This window comes from Catharus ustulatus, chromosome 30 (assembly GCF_009819885.2).
Source record: "Catharus ustulatus isolate bCatUst1 chromosome 30, bCatUst1.pri.v2, whole genome shotgun sequence".
In the NCBI taxonomy this organism is placed as follows: domain Eukaryota; kingdom Metazoa; phylum Chordata; class Aves; order Passeriformes; family Turdidae; genus Catharus; species Catharus ustulatus.
The window spans coordinates 3,614,153-3,629,864 of record NC_046250.1 but is presented as its reverse complement, the minus strand read 5'-3'; the positions used below and the strand labels follow the sequence as shown (position 1 = coordinate 3,629,864).

Below are 15,712 nucleotides of genomic sequence, written 5' to 3'. Positions count from 1 at the left end.
GAACGGGGGGAACGGGGGTGGAACGGGGGGTCCCCGTCCTCGGTCCCGGGCCTTCGTCCCTGTCCTCGATCCCGATTCCCATCCTGGATCCCTGACTCTCGATCCCGGTCCCGTTCCTTGGTCCCGGTTCTCGATCGTGGTCCCATTCCCGGTCCTTGATCCCGATTTCCGTCGCGGTCCGTGATCCCCAGTTCCCCATCCCGATCCCAGCAAAAAAAAACCAGTTCCCGATCCCGGTCCTTGATTCCAGTCCCGGTGCAGGAAACCCGGGCGCTGATCGCAGTCCCGGTCCTTGATCCCGGTCCCTGAATCCGGTCCCGGTGCTCGCTCCCACTCCGGTCCCTCCCCGCCGCGCTGTCCCGGGGGCCCCGGGCGGGGGGGGGGTCGGCTCCGGGTGAGTCACCGGGGCCGGGGGGCGGCTCTGACCGGCCCGTCCCGTTCCAGCCCCGCTTCCCGGGGATGCGCAGCGCGGCTCGGAGCTTCCCCGGCGGCGGCGGGCGCTGAGCTCGGCGGGCACGATGGACACCGGGATGGGGGCCGCGCTGGCCTGGAGCCCCGGGGCGGCCTCGCAGCCCCCGCCCGGGCTGGGCGTGAAGTTGGGGTCGCTGGTGCTGCTGCTGCTGCTGCCCCTCGCTTGCGGGCTCGCACCCCTCTGGTGCTTCCGACAGCCCCCCGGTACCGGGGTTGGGGGTTTGGGGGGTCTCGGGGGGGTTCGGGGAGTGGGGGATTCAGGGGTTCGGAGAGTCCTGGGGAGGCTGGTGGGGGGTATCAATTATTTGGGGGGTTTTTGTGGTGTGGGGGATCCGTGAGGGGAGTCTGGGGGGTCTTAGGGAGTGGGGGGGTCGTGGGTGTCTGGGGGATTCTGTGGAGTTTGGGGGTCTCGGGGTTCTGGGGGTGTCCCAAGGCTGGGACCAGCACTGTCCCCATCTCAGGGCTGTCCCCAAGCGGCCTGTCAGGGTGCAGGGCTGAAGGGGGTGTCACTGGGGTCTCAGCCCCCATAATTTCCCCCTCCCCAGACCCCCGCAGCCCCGTGCTCAGCCTCGTGAGCTGCTTCTCGGGCGGCGTTTTCATGGGCACCTTCCTGCTCGACCTCCTGCCTGACTACCTGGGCAGCATCGCCGCGGCGCTGGAGGGGCTGCGCATCACGGTGAGACCCCCGGGACACCACCGGGGGCTGTCCCTGTCCCTGTCCCCACGGGTGTCCCTGTCCCCCGGATCGGGGTCAGCAGCTCCGGCTGGTGTGGAGGAGTGGCTGGGATGGGGACACGGACAGAGGATGGACAGCGCAGTGGGCAGTAGGAATGGGGTGAGGACACTGAGGATGGGACAGCAGAGGGGACAGTGGACACAGGGCCAGCGGAGCAGCCGGAATGGCGACAACATCCCTGTAGCCACCAGGAGCCCCTTGTGTCCCGCATGACTCACGGAAAGATCCTCCCCCAGCCCACAGCTTCCCCTTCCCCACTGACCTTCCCTCCCTGCAGCTCCAGTTCCCTCTGCCGGAGTTCATCCTGGCCATGGGCTTCTTCCTGGTGCTGGTGCTGGAGCAGGTGACGCTGGCTCAGCGGGAGCTGTCGGAGCCCCCCGAGGAATCACGAGCGCTGCTGCCCAACGGCTCCATCCAGGCGGCGGTGCCCGGCGGTCCCGGTAGCTCGGTGGGTTCACCGGTACCGGTGCCCGGCGCTCCCGGGGCGCTGCGTGCCGGGGCGCTGGCGCTGGCGCTGGCTCTGCACGCCGTGCTGGAGGGGCTGGCGCTGGGGCTGCGGGAGGGCGACGCGGCCGCTCTGCGGGTGCTGCTGGCCCTGCTGCTGCACAAGGGCGCCGTGGCCTTCGGGTTGTCGCTGGAGCTGCTGCGAAGCCGCCTGCGGCCTCCCGTCGTGGCCTCGTGCCTCGTGCTGCTGGCCCTCATGTCCCCGTTGGGCGTCGGGGTGGGCACGGTGCTGGCGGCGGGCGCGGGGCCGCGGCAGCGCCTGTGCCGGGCCGTGCTCGAGGGGTTGGCGGCCGGCACCTTCCTCTTCGTCACCTTCCTGGAGATCCTGCCCCAGGAGCTGGGGGTGCCCCAGAACCGCATCCCCAAGGTGATCCTGATCCTCGCCGGCTTCGCGCTGGTCAGCGCCATCCTCTTCGTCAAGGGGTGAGAGGGTCGTCGGAGAATTCCTCTTTTCCAAAAGTGCCAAAGTGCCTCTCCCATTCCCGTGCCTGGAACTCACATCCCACCCCGCACCCCTTTTCCGAAGTGCCAAAGTGCCTCTGCCAGCGCTGTGCCTCAGTTTCCCCACCTGCACAAGGGATCGGTGCTGTGACCCCCCCTCAGGAGTCCGGGAGGGGGTGAGGGTCCCCCCCCCATAACCACAAGTGCCCTTACGGACTCCCCCGCATTTGGGGGTGTTTTATGAAGCAAATAAAGGACTGAACCCAAAAAATCGCTGCGTCTGCCTGGGGAGGGTGGGATGGAATTTGGGGTGCCATAGCATCCCCCCCCGGATATATGGGCTGGGGGAGTCTGGATCGCGCTGATTTTGGGTATGAGGGGTGTGTGCCGTGTTCCCAGGCGTGGGCCGGGGGTCACCCCGCTGTACCCCCCGATCTCCCCCATCCCAGGCCCCTCCATCCCCGCTCCCCTCACAGCCTCGGCTCCCTCCCCTTCAATGGCCGCGCCTCTCTTCCCGCCCCGCGGTGGCCTCTGGGACTTGTAGTCCCCCCATCCCACAGCGCCCAGTACAGCGTAACCGAGCGCCTCCATTCCCCAGCACGCCCCGCGCACCGCCCGCACAAACCGCTGGGAGTTGTAGTCCACACACCCTGCACACCCTATTGTTGGCCCTGCCTGCCGAACTACAGGTTCCGGCGCGCCGCGCGCAGCGGCGGCGGCGGAGCGGCGGAGCGGGGAAGATGGCGGCGGCGGGCGCGGGGGCCGGGCCCGGGCCCGGCGCGGGACCCTCGGCCGGCGCCGGTGCGTCCAACCCGCGCAAGTTCAGCGAGAAGATCGCGCTGCAGAAGCAGCGGCAGGCGGAGGAGACCGCGGCCTTCGAGGAGGTCATGATGGAGATCTGCTCCACACGGGTGAGGACGGGCCGCCGCGCCGGATGCGCCGCGGGGCGGGGGGGGGCCGGGGCGGAGGGGCCGTGAGGGGCTGGGGGGGGCTGGGGCTGAGGGCGTGGGGGTCCGGGGCAATCGTGAGGGGCTGAGGGGGGTCTTGAGGAGCTGGAGGGGGCCGGGATTTGGGGAGTTGTGAGGAGACGGGGGGGCGAGGGTTTGGGGGGGCTGGAGGAGGATGGGGAGGGGGTGAAGAATTTGGGGAGGGGGTTAGAGGGGGCTAGGGAAGCTGCGACGATGTTGTGGGGGCAGTTTGAGGAGTCAAGAGGCGCTCTGGAGAATTTGGGTAGGGGGTAGAAGGGTGCAGGGGGGCTCTGAAGGGTTTGGAGGGGTTGGGGAGGGGTGTGAGGATTTTGGGGAGGGGGTCGGAGGAGTCCAGGGGGGCTCCCGGTGGATCCCGGCGTGCCTGGGGTGGGAAAGGGATCCGCGATCCCTCGGATCCCACCTCGCCAAGCTCCGGGCTCTGTCCCCATCCCCGGGCTCTGCGGGATCCAGAGGATGCTCCATCCCGGGAGATGCTCGGGATGAGCCCGGCTGGATCCTGGAGCTGTTCCTGGATGGGATCGGGGAAAATCCCGCTGGGCAGCTCCGGGAAGGGCTGCTCGGAGCGATCCCGGGGTGTCGGGAGGGCCGGGAATGCTCCAGAGCTGCTCTGCCAGGGCAGGGAGGAGCTGGTCAGGAATTGCCTCCCGAAACCTGCGGGAATTTCGTGTCCACCATCCCGGGGTTTGGTGGAATTCGGTGCTTCCCAGCAAAACTGCAGGATGGAGGAGTGAGGATGCAGAGTGTGGAATTCAGGGAAGCACGGAGAGGCTGCTCTGTCCTTGGGAAGATCCAGGGAATACCCAGCAGAGCTTTAAAAATTTTGGGAATTTTTGGGTTTGGGAGCCCCGCGCCTCCCAACCCTGCGGGGACCCGGGATCTGGGATGTCACCGCTGCAGCGACAGGGACATCCTCGGAGATTTTTGGGGATGGCCTGGATCTTTCTGTCCATTCCGGGGGAATTTGGGAACGGGGTGGAGCATCCCGTAGAGTTTGGGAATGGGCCGGATCCTCGGCCGCGCTGCCATCCCCGGGGATTTTGGGAGCGGGGCCGTGTTTGCAGAGCAAACAGCTGGTTAATGTGCAGCGGGGCTGCCCCGATCCCTGCCTGGAATCGCTCCTCCGGGAATTCCTTCCCCAATCCCGCTCGGGCATGGCTCCTCCCGGCTCTCTGTGGGACCCGCAGCCCCCCGAGCTTCGCTCCGTGGCTCCTGGAGCCGTTCCCGGCTGTTCCTGAGCTGCTCCCGCGGGGATCCTGGCTCCGAGCTCCATCCCAAGACCTTAAGCCCCAGCGCAGCTCCGGGCGCTAATCCCGCCAGCTGCTGCCTAAATCTCCCGGTTTTTTGGGTTGTTTTCCTTGTTTTTTCCCTCTGGATCTGGATTTCTGTGGTTTTAACGCTCAGGAATTCGGTGTTTTCTGGGCTTCAGCTTCTCGTTCCCTGGGGCTTCTCCAGGCACTGAGGGACAGCAGCAGCTCTTGGATCTGCTCAGGGACCCCCAGCTCTGGAGGGAAGGGGGGTTTGGGTGGGCTGAGATGAGGGAAATGCTCCTTCCCTGGCTGTGGGTGTGATCAGGGAGGCTCTGCTGTGTCGGGATGGGGATTTGGGTGGGCTGAGATCAGGGAAAGGCTCCTTCCCTGGCTGTGGGTGTGATCAGGGAGGCTCTGCTGTGTCGGGATGGGGATTTGGGTGGGCTGAGATCAGGGAAATGCTCCTTCCCTGGCTGTGGGTGTGATCAGGGAGGCTCTGCTGTGTCGGGATGGGGGTTTGGGTGGGCTGAGATCAGGGAAATGCTCCTTCCCTGGCTGTGGGTGTGATCAGGGAGGCTCTGCTGTGTCGGGATGGGGGTTTGGGTGGGCTGAGATGAGGGAAATGCTCCTTCCCTGGCTGTGGGTGTGATCAGGGAGGCTCTGCTGTGTCGGGATGGGGATTTGGGTGGGCTGAGATGAGGGAAATGCTCCTTCCCTGGCTGTGGGTGTGATCAGGGAGGCTCTGCTGTGTCGGGATGGGGGTTTGGGTGGGCTGAGATCAGGGAAATGCTCCTTCCCTGGCTGTGGGTGTGATCAGGGCAGCTCTGCTGTGTCGGGATGGGGATTTGGGTGGGCTGAGATCAGGGAAATGCTCCTTCCCTGGCTGTGGTGTGATCAGGGAGGCTCTGCTGTGTCGGGATGGGGGTTTGGGTGGGCTGAGATCAGGGAAATGCTCCTTCCCTGGCTGTGGGTGTGATCAGGGAGGCTCTGCTGTGTCGGGATGGGGATTTGGGTGGGCTGAGATCAGGGAAATGCTCCTTCCCTGGCTGTGGGTGTGATCAGGGAGGCTCTGCTGTGTCAGGACGGGGTTTGGGCCGTGCCCTGGTGCTGGGGCCGGTCCCTTTCCCGGGATCCTGTTATCTCCCCTGTGCTCTGCTGTGACTCCTTCCCACTGGCCTTGAGTCCGTGCTGGAATCTCCGGGGTGGCCTTGGTGTGGATGAGGTGGTGCCTGCTGGAAAATCCCGGCGGATCCGTGGGGATGGGCTGGCCCCGGAGCGTGTCGGGGGCTGGAAACACGGATCTCCCTCCAGGATCCCATCACCGTGTGGGGAAGGGGAGCCTGTGAGGGGCACTCTGAAGGGTCTGGACCCCCCCCTGACCTGTCCCCACCGTGTCCCCACAGCTGCAGGCACAGAAGCTCCGCCTGGCCCACAGCCGCGGCCCCTTCTACAGCGGCTCCCTGCCCAACGTCAACCAGATCGGCACCGGCGTTCCCGAGTTCCAGGTGAGCCACGGGGCTCTGGGGATGGATGGATGGGGACAGAGGGGTGTCCCCAAAATCCCTTCACTCACTGGTTCATCCCACAGGGCCCGTCCCCGCTGGACTCCACGCGGAGCACGCGGCACCACGGGCTGGTGGAGCGCGTGCAGCGGGACCCCCGCCGCATGATGTCCCCCCTGCGCCGCTATGTCCGGCAGATATCCTTTGTCCCCCGTCCCCTGTGCTGTCCCCACGCTCCTGCCCTTCCTGAGGGGTTTAGGAGCCCCCCCAAAATCTCTGGTGTGGCCCCTTAACGTGTCCCCACATCGACAGCTCTCCCTACGGACCCACGTACCTGTCGCCTCCGCCCGAGCCCAGCTGGAGGAGGTAATTCCCTGCTTTCCCTGCTTTCCCTGCATCCTGGGTGTGTGTTCCCATCCTGGAGATCTCAGGGAATCGCTGGGGGAGGAGCTGCTCAGGTTCTGGGGGTTTGAGAAGGAGTTTCATCCAGGGAGAGGGGAATGCCCAGGAATCCAAGCTCCAGCTGTGTCCCTGGAGTGTCCCAGTGTGGGCTGTGACAGCTCTGTCCTTGTCACCCACCCCATGTCCCATGGAGGGATCACCGAGGGGTGTCCTGCCTCCCCCACGGCCCCCCTGATCCCACTCCCCTCCCTCTGCAGGACCATGCCCTGGGGCAATTTCCCGATGGAAAAAGGACATTTATTCCGGCTGCCCTCGGCTCTCAACAGGTGATGGATCGTTTGATTCCGTGTTCTCCCTGTCCCCAAGCCTGGCTCAGCCCTCCCTGAGCAGGAGGTGGCCCTGGGGACCCCCCCTGAGCAGGAGGTGGCCCTGGGGACCCCCCTTGGGGAGGAGGTGGCCCCCAACTCCCCCTCAGGGCCCCCCAGCTGGAGGGGTCCCTGTCCTCCCCTGTGCCACAGCTGAACAATGTCCCTCTTTGTCACTCGCCCCAGCAGCCTTCCCCCAGCCCTGCCCTGCCCTGCTCTGCCTTGGAACAGCTCACTGGGAGCCCCCCGGTGCCCCCAGCCCCTAAAGGGTCTCTGGGGGGGTCCCAGGGGGTCCCATTGTCCCCCCACACCCAGGGGTGGTGGAGAGACGGGAGTGGAGCTGGTCTGGGGGCACAGGGCGAGGAGCCCTGTGGGGAGGGGGCTCAGGAATGGCAGGAGATGCTGTCAGAGGGGCGGGGGGGCTGAGCCAAGCCCGGATCCCGGACCCCTCCCCATTTTTTCCAGGACGAATTCCGACTCGGCGCTGCACACGAGCGTGATGAACCCCGCGCCCCAGGACTCCTACCTGGGCCCCTCGCAGGCCGGGCCCCCCCCCGGCCGCCGTGCTGGTGAGCTCCCCCCGCACCCCCCGAGGGCAGCCCCCTCCCCTCTGAGCCCCCCTGACCCTCCTGCTGCCCCCACAGGTTTCCTGGACGGGGACTCGGACAGCAAAGGTGAGCCTGGCCCCAGCTGTGTCCCCAGCCGTGTCCCCAGCCCTGTCCCCAGCCCTGTCCCCAGCTCCTCTCTGTGCTGGGGGGCTATGATGTCCCCCCTTGTGTCCCCCTCCTCCCACTGACCCCCTGTCCCCTTCCCAGTGTTTCTTTTCCAAGTGCCTCCCATCGAAGAGAACTTCGATGACAACAAGCACTCGCTGAAGCCCTGGGACACCAAGAAGGTGGGTGGGGATGTGTCCCCTGTGTCCCCTGTGTCCCCTGTGTCCCCTGTGTCCCCTGTGGCCTGGCCTGGCCTCATTCCTGTCCTTTGATCCCACAGCTCTCGTCCTCCTCGGCCCGGCCACGCTCCTGCGAGGTGCCGGGAATCCAGTGAGTGCTGGGAGGGGCTGGGGTGGGGAGGGGGAGCCCAGGGAGGGATGGAATGGGGAGGGGGAGTCCAGGGAGGGATGGAATGGGGAGGGGGAGCACAGGGAGGGATGGAATGGGGAGGGGGAGCCCAGGGAGGGATGGAATGGGGAGGGGGAGCACAGGGAGGGATGGAATGGGGAGGGGGAGCCCAGGGAGGGATGGAATGGGGCGGGGGAGCACAGGGAGGGATGGAATGGGGAGGGGGAGCCCAGGGAGGGATGGAATGGGGAGGGGGAGCCCAGGGAGGGATGGAATGGGGAGGGGGAGCCCAGGGAGGGAGGGAATGGGGAGGGGGAGCCCAGGGAGGGATGGAATGGGGAGGGGGAGCTCAGGGAGGGATGGAGTGGGGAGGGGGAGAACAGGGAGGGATGGAATGGGGAGGGGGAGCACAGGGAGGGATGGAATGGGGAGGGGGAGCACAGGGAGGGGTGGAATGGGGAGGGGGAGCCCAGGGAGGGATGGAATGGGGAGGGGGAGCACAGAGAGGGATGGAATGGGGAGGGGGTCGCTGGGGGACACTGGGCAGGCTCTGCTGGGGGCACAGCCCCTCTCCCACCCTGATCCTGTCTCTCCCCCCTCCCCCAGCATATTCCCATCCCCGGATCAACCTGCCAACGTGCCCCTCATGCCCTCGGCCCTCAACACGGGGGGGTCCCTGCCCGACCTGACCACGCTGCACTTCCCGTCCCCCCTGCCCACCCCCCTGGACCCCGAGGAGGCCCCGTACCCGCCCCTGAGCGGGGGCAGCAGCACCTCCAACCTGGCCACCACCATGACCCACCTGGGCATCAGCGGTGGCGGCGGCGGCGGCGTCGGGCTGGGCTACGACCCCCCAGGTGGGCTGGGACCCCCTCCCCGCACTGGGGGCACATCCAAGGCTGGGAACTGCTGTGGGGGACACAGGGGACCCCTGGGACACAGAGATCCCCCCAGGGGGTGTCCTGTGGCAGCAGCTCCAGGAATCCCAGTTTGGGATGGAGCCTGGGCAGTCTGGGAGTGGGGTGGGGTCTCGTGGATTTGGGGGTCTCATGGGGGGAGCCCAGCTCCCACCCTGGTGCCCTCCTGCCCATGGGGTCCTGTGATGTTGTGGGGCCTGGGGGGAGCCCGGCTCTCATTCCATGGGGTCTCACAGGGGTCTGGGAGGAGCCCCTCTCCCACCCCAATGCCCCTCACGCCGCTGTCCCGCTGCCCGCGGTGTGTGTCCGTCCGTCCCCCCTGTATGTCGTCTCCATCGTTTTGGTCGCTCCTCCTCCATCCCCGTCCCTCCCCCCGGGAGCCCCGCCCGGGCCATCCCGGGGGCTCGGGGCCGTGCTGGGGTAACGGTGCTCTCTGTTTTTGTCCCCACAGGACTCCCCTCACCTCTGCAGAGCTCCCTGAGTAACCCGTCCCTGCAGTCCTCCCTGAGCAATCCCAACCTCCAGGCCTCCCTGCGCAGCCCCTCCCTCCAGGCCTCCCTCAGCAACCCCTCGCTCCAGTCCTCCCACAGCAGCTCCTCCATCCCCTCCTCCCTCTCCAACCAGTCCCTGCCTTCCTCCCTGTCCTCCTCGCTCTCCAACCCCTCGCTGCCCACGTCCCCCCGCAGCCAGCCCCTGCAGTCCTCGCCCAGCAACCCCAGCCTGCCCTCGGGGCTGGGGGGCTCCTTCGCGGCCACCTCGCCGCGCCGGCGGGTCCCGCTCAGCCCCCTGTCCCTGCCCGTGGCCGGCGACTGCAGACGGCAGCACCCCAAACAGTTCTCACCAACAATGTCACCCACATTGTCCTCCATCACCCAGGTACGCATCGTCCCCACGCTCCAGCGCCGCCGCCTCCTCTTCCTCGGCCTCCTCCTTGTCCTCCTTTCCCTTTTCCTCCTCCTCTTCCCCTTCCTCCTCCTCTTCCTCTTCCTCAGCCTCCTCCTTGTCCTCCTTTCCTTCTTCCTCCTCCTCTTCCCCTTCCTCCTCCTCCTCTTCCACTCCTCGGCCTCCTCCTTGTCCTCTTTCCCCTTTTCCTCCTCCTCTTCCACTTCCTCCTCCTCTTCCCCTTCCTCCTCCTTCTCTTCCTCTTCCTCGTCCTCCTCCTTGTCCTCTATCCCCTTTTCCTCCTCCCTTCCCCTTTTCCTTCTCCTTTCCTTTTTCCACCTCCTCTTCCCCTTCCTCCTGCTCCTCTTCCTTGGCCTCCTCCTTGTCCTCCTTTCCCCTTTTCCTCCTTCTCTTCCCCTTTTCCTCCTCCTTTTCCACTTCCTCCTGCTCCTTTTCCACTTCCTCCTGCTCCTCTTCCACTTCTTGGCCTCCTCCTTGTCCTCCTTTCCCCTTTTCCTCCTCCTTTTCCCTTTTCCTCCTCCTCTTCCCCTTTTCCTGCTCCTCCTCTTCCCCTTTCTCCTGCTCCTCCTCCCCTTCCTCCTGCTCCTCTTCCTCGGCCTCCTCCTTGTCCTCCTTTCCCTTTTCCTCCTCCTCTTCCCCTTTTCCGCCTCCTCTTCCCCTTCCTCCTGCTCCTCTTCCACTTCCTCATCCTCCTCCTTGTCCTCCTTTCCCCTTTTCCTTCTCCTTTCCTCTTTTCCTCCTCCTTTCCCCTTTTCCTCCTTCTCTTCCCTTTTCCTCCTCCTTTTTCCCTTCCTCTTGCTCCTCTTCTTCCCCTTCCTCCTGCTCCTCTTCCATTTCCTTTTCCTCCTCCTTGTCCTCTTTCCCCTTTTCCTCCTCCTTTCCCCTTTTCCTCCTCCTCTTCCCCTTCCTCCTCCTTCTCTTCCACTTCCTTTTCCTCCTCCTTGTCCTCCTTTCCCCTTTTCCTCCTCCTCTTCCCCTTCCTCCTGATCCTCTTCCTCATCCTCCTCCTTGTCCTCTTTCCCCTTTTCCTCCTCCTTTCCCCTTTTCCTCCTCCTCTTCCCCTTCCTCCTGCTCTTCTTCCACTTCCTCCTGCTCCTCTTCCACTTCTTGGCCTCCTCCTTGTCCCCTTCCTCCTCGTCCTCCTCCTCATCCTTCTCCTTTTGTCTTCTTTCCTTCCCTCTCTTTCTCCTCGTCCCTGTCCTCGTCCTCCTTGTCTTGGACCTGTTCTTCGTCCTCCTCCTCCTCCTCCTCTCCCTCCCTCCCCTCCACTTCTCGTCTCGTTTCCATCCTCATCTCACCCCCACCCCAGGGCCCCCCTCGCCCCCCACCCCTCCCCTGCTCAGGGCCGGTGGGGAGGGGGACCCCGAGTCCCCTCCAGCCCCCCCTGCCCTCAGAGAGACCCCGGCCCACCCCGCTCCGGGTGCCACCGTCACTGCGGGGCTCTCAGGGACAGCTGCCAGCGCTGGGGGCTGCGCCGGGGGGGCTGGGGGAGCCCCCCACCCTGTGGGGGCCGGCTCTGAGCCCCCTCCCCTCCCCTCTGTGTCTCTGCAGGGCGTCCCCCTGGACACCAGCAAGCTGCCGGCGGAGCAGCGGCTCCCGCCGTACCCCTACGGGCAGCCGGGCATGCTGCTGGGCTCACAGCCCCCCCCGCGGGGCCCCGCGCCCCCCCCGCGCCCCTACAACCCCCCCTACGCCCCCGGCACCGCCCTGGGGCAGCCCCTGGCCCAGCCCCACGGGGACTTCGGCCTGGGCAGCGTGAGTGGGGCACGGGGGGCGTGGGGGGCGTGGGGGGCGTGGGGACGGGGATGGGGACCTGTCTGGGGGGGGAATATGGGGACAGGGACACCTCTGGGGGGGAAATATGGGGACAGGGACACCTCTGGGGGGGGAATATGGGGATGGGGACACCTCTGAGGGGTGGACATGGGGATGGGGACCCCTCTGGGGGGGGACATGGGGATGGAGACCCCTCTGAGAGGGGACGTGGGGATGGGGACCCCTCTGGGGGGTGGAATATGGGGATGGGGACCCCTCTGGGGGGTGGAATATGGGGATGGGGACCCCTCTGGGGGGGGACATGGGAACAGGGACACCGCTGGGGGGGACATGGGGATGGAGACCCCTCTGAGGGGGAATATGGGGATGGGGACCTGTCTGGGGGGGACATGGGGATGGGGATCTGTCTGGGGGGGGACATGGGGATGGGGACCCCTCTGAGGGGGGAATATGGGGATGGGGACCCCTCTGGGGGGGGGAGATGGGGATGGAGACCTGTCTGGGGGGGGATATAGGGACAGGGACCCCTCTGGGGGGGCACATGGGGATGGAGACCCCTCTGAGGGGGGAATATGGGGACAGGGACCCTTCAGGAGGGTCCTTTGGGGGGTGGGCATGGGGTCAGGGGGCCCTGCATGGGGATGGAGACCCTTGGTGTGGGTCACCAGGGGATGGATGGGGATGGAGACCCTCGGTGTGGGGGTCACCAGGGCATGGATGGGGACAGGGGACCCTCGGTGTGGGTCACCAGGGCATGGATGGGGACAGGGGACCCTCAGTGTGGGTCACCAGGGCATGGATGGGGACAGGGGACCCTCGGTGGGGGTCACCAGGGCATGGATGGGGACAGGGGACCCTCGGGGGGGTCTCTCCTCACGTGTCCCCTCCCCGCAGCTGGAGCAGTTCGGGATCGGGGAGAGCCCCCCCGGGAACAGCGGAGGGTTCCCCGAGGAGCTGGGGGCCCTGAGTTACCCCCCGAGCGAGGGGGGCTACGAGCCCAGCCCCGGCCTGAACCGCCCGAACCTGAGCAACTGCAGCCGCCACGGCCCCATCCCCAACATCATCTTCACAGGTGGGGGGGCTGGGGGGGGCTGGGGGGCTTGGGGGGCTCGGGGGGAGCTGGGGAGAGCTGGGGGGAGCTGGGGGGCTCGGGGGGGTGTCCTGGGGGGCTCAGGGGGAGCTGGGGGGAGCTGGGGGGCTTGGGGGGTGTCCTGGGGGGCTCGGGGGTGTCCTGGGGGGAGCTGGGGGGTGTCCTGGGGGGAGCTGGGGGGGAGCTGGGGGGAGCTGGGGGGGAGCTGGGGGGGCTGGGGGGAGCTGGGGGGGAGCTGGGGGAGCTGGGGGGAGCTGGGGGGGTGTCCTGGGGGGAGCTGGGGGGCTCGGGGGGGAGCTGGGGGGGAGCTGGGGGGCTCGGGGGTGGCACAGGGGGGAGCTGGGGGGCTCGGGGGGGTGTCCTGAGGGGAGCTGGGGGGCTTGGGGGTGGCACAGGGGGTCCGTGGGGTGGCACAAATGGGTGGGCTGGGGGCTCTGTGGGGGATTTGGGGTGGCACAAATGGGTGGGCTGGGGCTGTTTGGGGGGTCCCGGCTGTCAGGGGGGTGGGCTGGGGGCTCTGTGGGGTGGCACAGGGGGGTGGGCTGGGGCTGTTTAGGGGGGTCCTGGCTATCAGGGGGGTGGGCTGGGGCTGTTTTTGGGATTTGGGGTGGCACAAATGGGTGGGCTGGGGCTGTTTAGGGGATCTGGGGTGTCACAGGGAGATGGGCTGGGGCTGTTTGGGGGGTCCCAGCTGTCAGGAGGGTGGGCTGGGGCTGTTTGGGGGATCTGGGGTGGCACAAGGGGGTGGGCTGGGGCTGTTTGGGGGGTCCCGGCTATCAGGGGGATGGGCTGGTGCTGGTTTTGGGATCTGGGGTGGCACAGATGGGTGGGCTAGGGCTGTTTAGGGGATCTGGGGTGGCACAAATGGGTGGGCTGGGGCTGTTTAGGGGTCCCAGCTGTCAGGGGGCTGGGCTGGGCTCTCGGGGCCGTGCCCCGGGGGTCCCTGTGGGGTTTGTCCCGGTTTCTCGGGGCAGGGCTGGGCCGTGCTCACCCCCGTGTCCCCCCACCCTTCCCCGCAGGCGAGTCCCCCCCCGGGCTGTCCAAGGAGATCGCCACGGCGCTGGCGGGGGTCCCGGGCTTCGAGGTGGAGGGGGGCTCTTTGGGTGGGCTGGGGGGTCTGGAGGAGGAGCTGCGCATCGAGCCGCTGACGCTGGACGGGCTGAGCATGCTGAGCGACCCCTGCGCGCTGCTCACCGACCCCGCCGTGGAGGATTCCTTCCGCTCCGACCGCCTGCAGTGAGCCCGGGGGGGCTCCGGGGCCGCGCCCCCCGCGCCATCCCCGCGGCCCGCTGAGACACCGGGAAAACACCGGGAAATCCCCGGGAAATCCCCGTGAAATCCCCGGGAAATCCCCGGAAAAGCGGGCACGGGCTGCGCTCCGGGCACCCCAAACCCGGCTGGAGGGGCTGCGGTTGCCCCCAGCGAACCCAAGCGCTGCGACCCCTCCCCAATTCCCGCTCCGGGACTGCCCCTCCAGGCGCTGCTGTCCCAGGAACGCGCTGGGAATATTGGGGAGGGGGTTTCTGTCAAGGGCTCCTCCTGCTCCATCCCACTCCAGCCAGCCTGGGGGAGGGTCCCCAGCACCACGAGCCCACCCCCCAGTTTTGCCCCCAGCCCCAACCGGGGCCACTTAGAGCCGGGAGAACTGAGGAGGGGGAGACAATCCATGCCTGGGGAGCTCCACCCAGCGCCCCCCTCCCCTAATTCCCAACCCCCAGACCCGACCAGGCACTGTTCTCCTGGGAAAAACCCTGGGAAAAAAATAGGGGAGGGGGCGCAATGCAGGCACCCCCGGCCCCCCAAAACCCCGGCTGAGGGGTCCCGGCCCCCCCCCGGGGTGGCTGTACATAACCCCGTAGGTAGAGACCCCCGGGGGGGCTGGGGGGGGCCGCTTCTGCCTTTACTTTATCATTTTTCCGGCTAATCATCATGTTTAAGGAGAAATCCCGCTCCCCCCCGCCCCATATGTACCCCCAGCCCCCTCCCCAAATTACCCAGCTGCCGGGGACGTGTAGAAAGCACTTGTAACTTTGCCCCCCCGCCCCAAAATTGCCCCCCCGGGGGAGCACGGGGGGGGCCCGTCCGCGGGTGGGGGGCCCTGGGCCCCCCCCGGAGGGAGCCAGAGTGATTTATTATTATTATTATTTTTTAAAATATATTCTATGTTAATTAAATCCCCCGCTGTGGGCGTGTGGTTGATTTTGGGGGGGTTATAAGGGGGGGGGGCTTCAGCTGCTCCAGCCCTTGGGGGGTCGCTTAGTGGGGAGGGAACAGGGGGTCCCTTAATGGGGAGGGGGACAAAGGGGGTCGCGTTTTGGGGGGGCAATGGGGGTGAAGTGGGGTCGCCCACATTCCTGGGAGTTCCTCGAGTTTCCTGGGGAGGGGTCTGAGGGGTCTGGGGGGGTTCTGAGGGTCTGGGGGGTTTTGGGGTCTGGGTGGTTTTAGGGGTCTGGGGGGTTTCGTGGTCTGGGGGGGGTTCTGAGGGTCTGAGGGTTTCGGGGGTCCTGGGAGGGTTCTGAGGGCTCTGGGGGAGGTTTTGGGGTCTTGGTGGTTTCGGGGTCTGGGGGGTTTTGGGGGTCTGGGGGGGTTCTGAGGGATCTGGGGGTGTTTTGGGGTCTGGGGGGTTTCGAGGGTCTCGGGGGTGTTTCGGGGGTCCGGGGTGTTTCGGGTTCCTGGAGGGGTTCTGAGGGATTTAGGGGGATTTCAGGGGTCTGGGGGGAGTTTCGGGGTCTGGGTGGTTTCTGAGGGACTGGGGGGTTTCGGGGGTCCTGGGGGGGTTTTGGGGTCTAGGGGGTTTCAGGTTCCTGGGGGTGTTTCGGGATCTCGGGGGTTTCGGGGGTCTGGGGGGATTCTGAGGGATCTGGAGGGGTTCTGAGGGATGTGGAGGGGTTCTGAGGGTCTGGGTGTTTCGGGGGTCTGGGGTGTTTAGGGTTCTGGGGGGTTTCGGGGGTCTGGGAGGTTTCTGGGGGGGTTTCGGGGGTCTGGGGGGATTCTGAGGGTCTGGGTGGATTCTGGAGGGATCTGGAGGGGTTCTGAGGGTCTGGGTGTTTCGGGGTCTCGGGGTGTTTCGGGTGTCTGGAGGGTTTCGGGGTTCTTGGGGTGTTTTGGGGGTCCTGGGGGGTTCTGAAGGTCTGGGGGATTTCGGGGTCTGGGGGTGTTTCGGGGGTCTCGGGTGTCTGGGGTGTTTCGGGGTCCGGGGGGTTTCGGGATTCCTGGGGGTGTTTCGGGGTCCGGGGGGTTTCGGGTGTCCGGGGTGTTTCGGGGTCTCGGGGTGTTTCTGAGGGTCTCGGGGGTGTTTCGGGGGTCTC

The 15,712-nt window shown here is 66.7% G+C and overlaps 2 protein-coding genes across 3 annotated transcripts; both read left to right on the top strand.

Moving 5' to 3' along the window:
- The first annotated feature begins 380 nt into the window (after window positions 1–380).
- SLC39A1 (solute carrier family 39 member 1) lies at window positions 381–2,601 on the top strand. Its single transcript, XM_033083012.2, has 3 exons — window positions 381–675; window positions 1,017–1,147; window positions 1,485–2,601. The coding sequence occupies exons 1-3, from the start codon at window positions 519–521 to the stop codon at window positions 2,136–2,138; spliced, it is 942 nt and encodes a 313-aa protein (XP_032938903.1). The 5' UTR covers window positions 381–518; the 3' UTR covers window positions 2,139–2,601.
- Window positions 2,602–2,892: 291 nt separating this feature from the next.
- Window positions 2,893–14,515, top strand: CRTC2 (CREB regulated transcription coactivator 2). Of its 2 annotated transcripts, XM_033083029.1 has the most exons (14): window positions 2,893–3,063; window positions 5,792–5,893; window positions 5,977–6,087; window positions 6,195–6,256; window positions 6,550–6,618; window positions 7,123–7,226; window positions 7,302–7,331; window positions 7,473–7,552; window positions 7,651–7,700; window positions 8,325–8,575; window positions 9,087–9,511; window positions 11,090–11,293; window positions 12,209–12,386; window positions 13,424–14,515. In XM_033083029.1, the coding sequence occupies exons 1-14, from the start codon at window positions 2,893–2,895 to the stop codon at window positions 13,642–13,644; spliced, it is 2,058 nt and encodes a 685-aa protein (XP_032938920.1). In that variant the 3' UTR covers window positions 13,645–14,515. The 2 variants fall into 2 exon arrangements, with proteins under 2 accessions (XP_032938920.1, XP_032938921.1); XM_033083030.1 differs by lacking the exon at window positions 9,087–9,511.
- The last annotated feature ends 1,197 nt before the right edge of the window (window positions 14,516–15,712 follow it).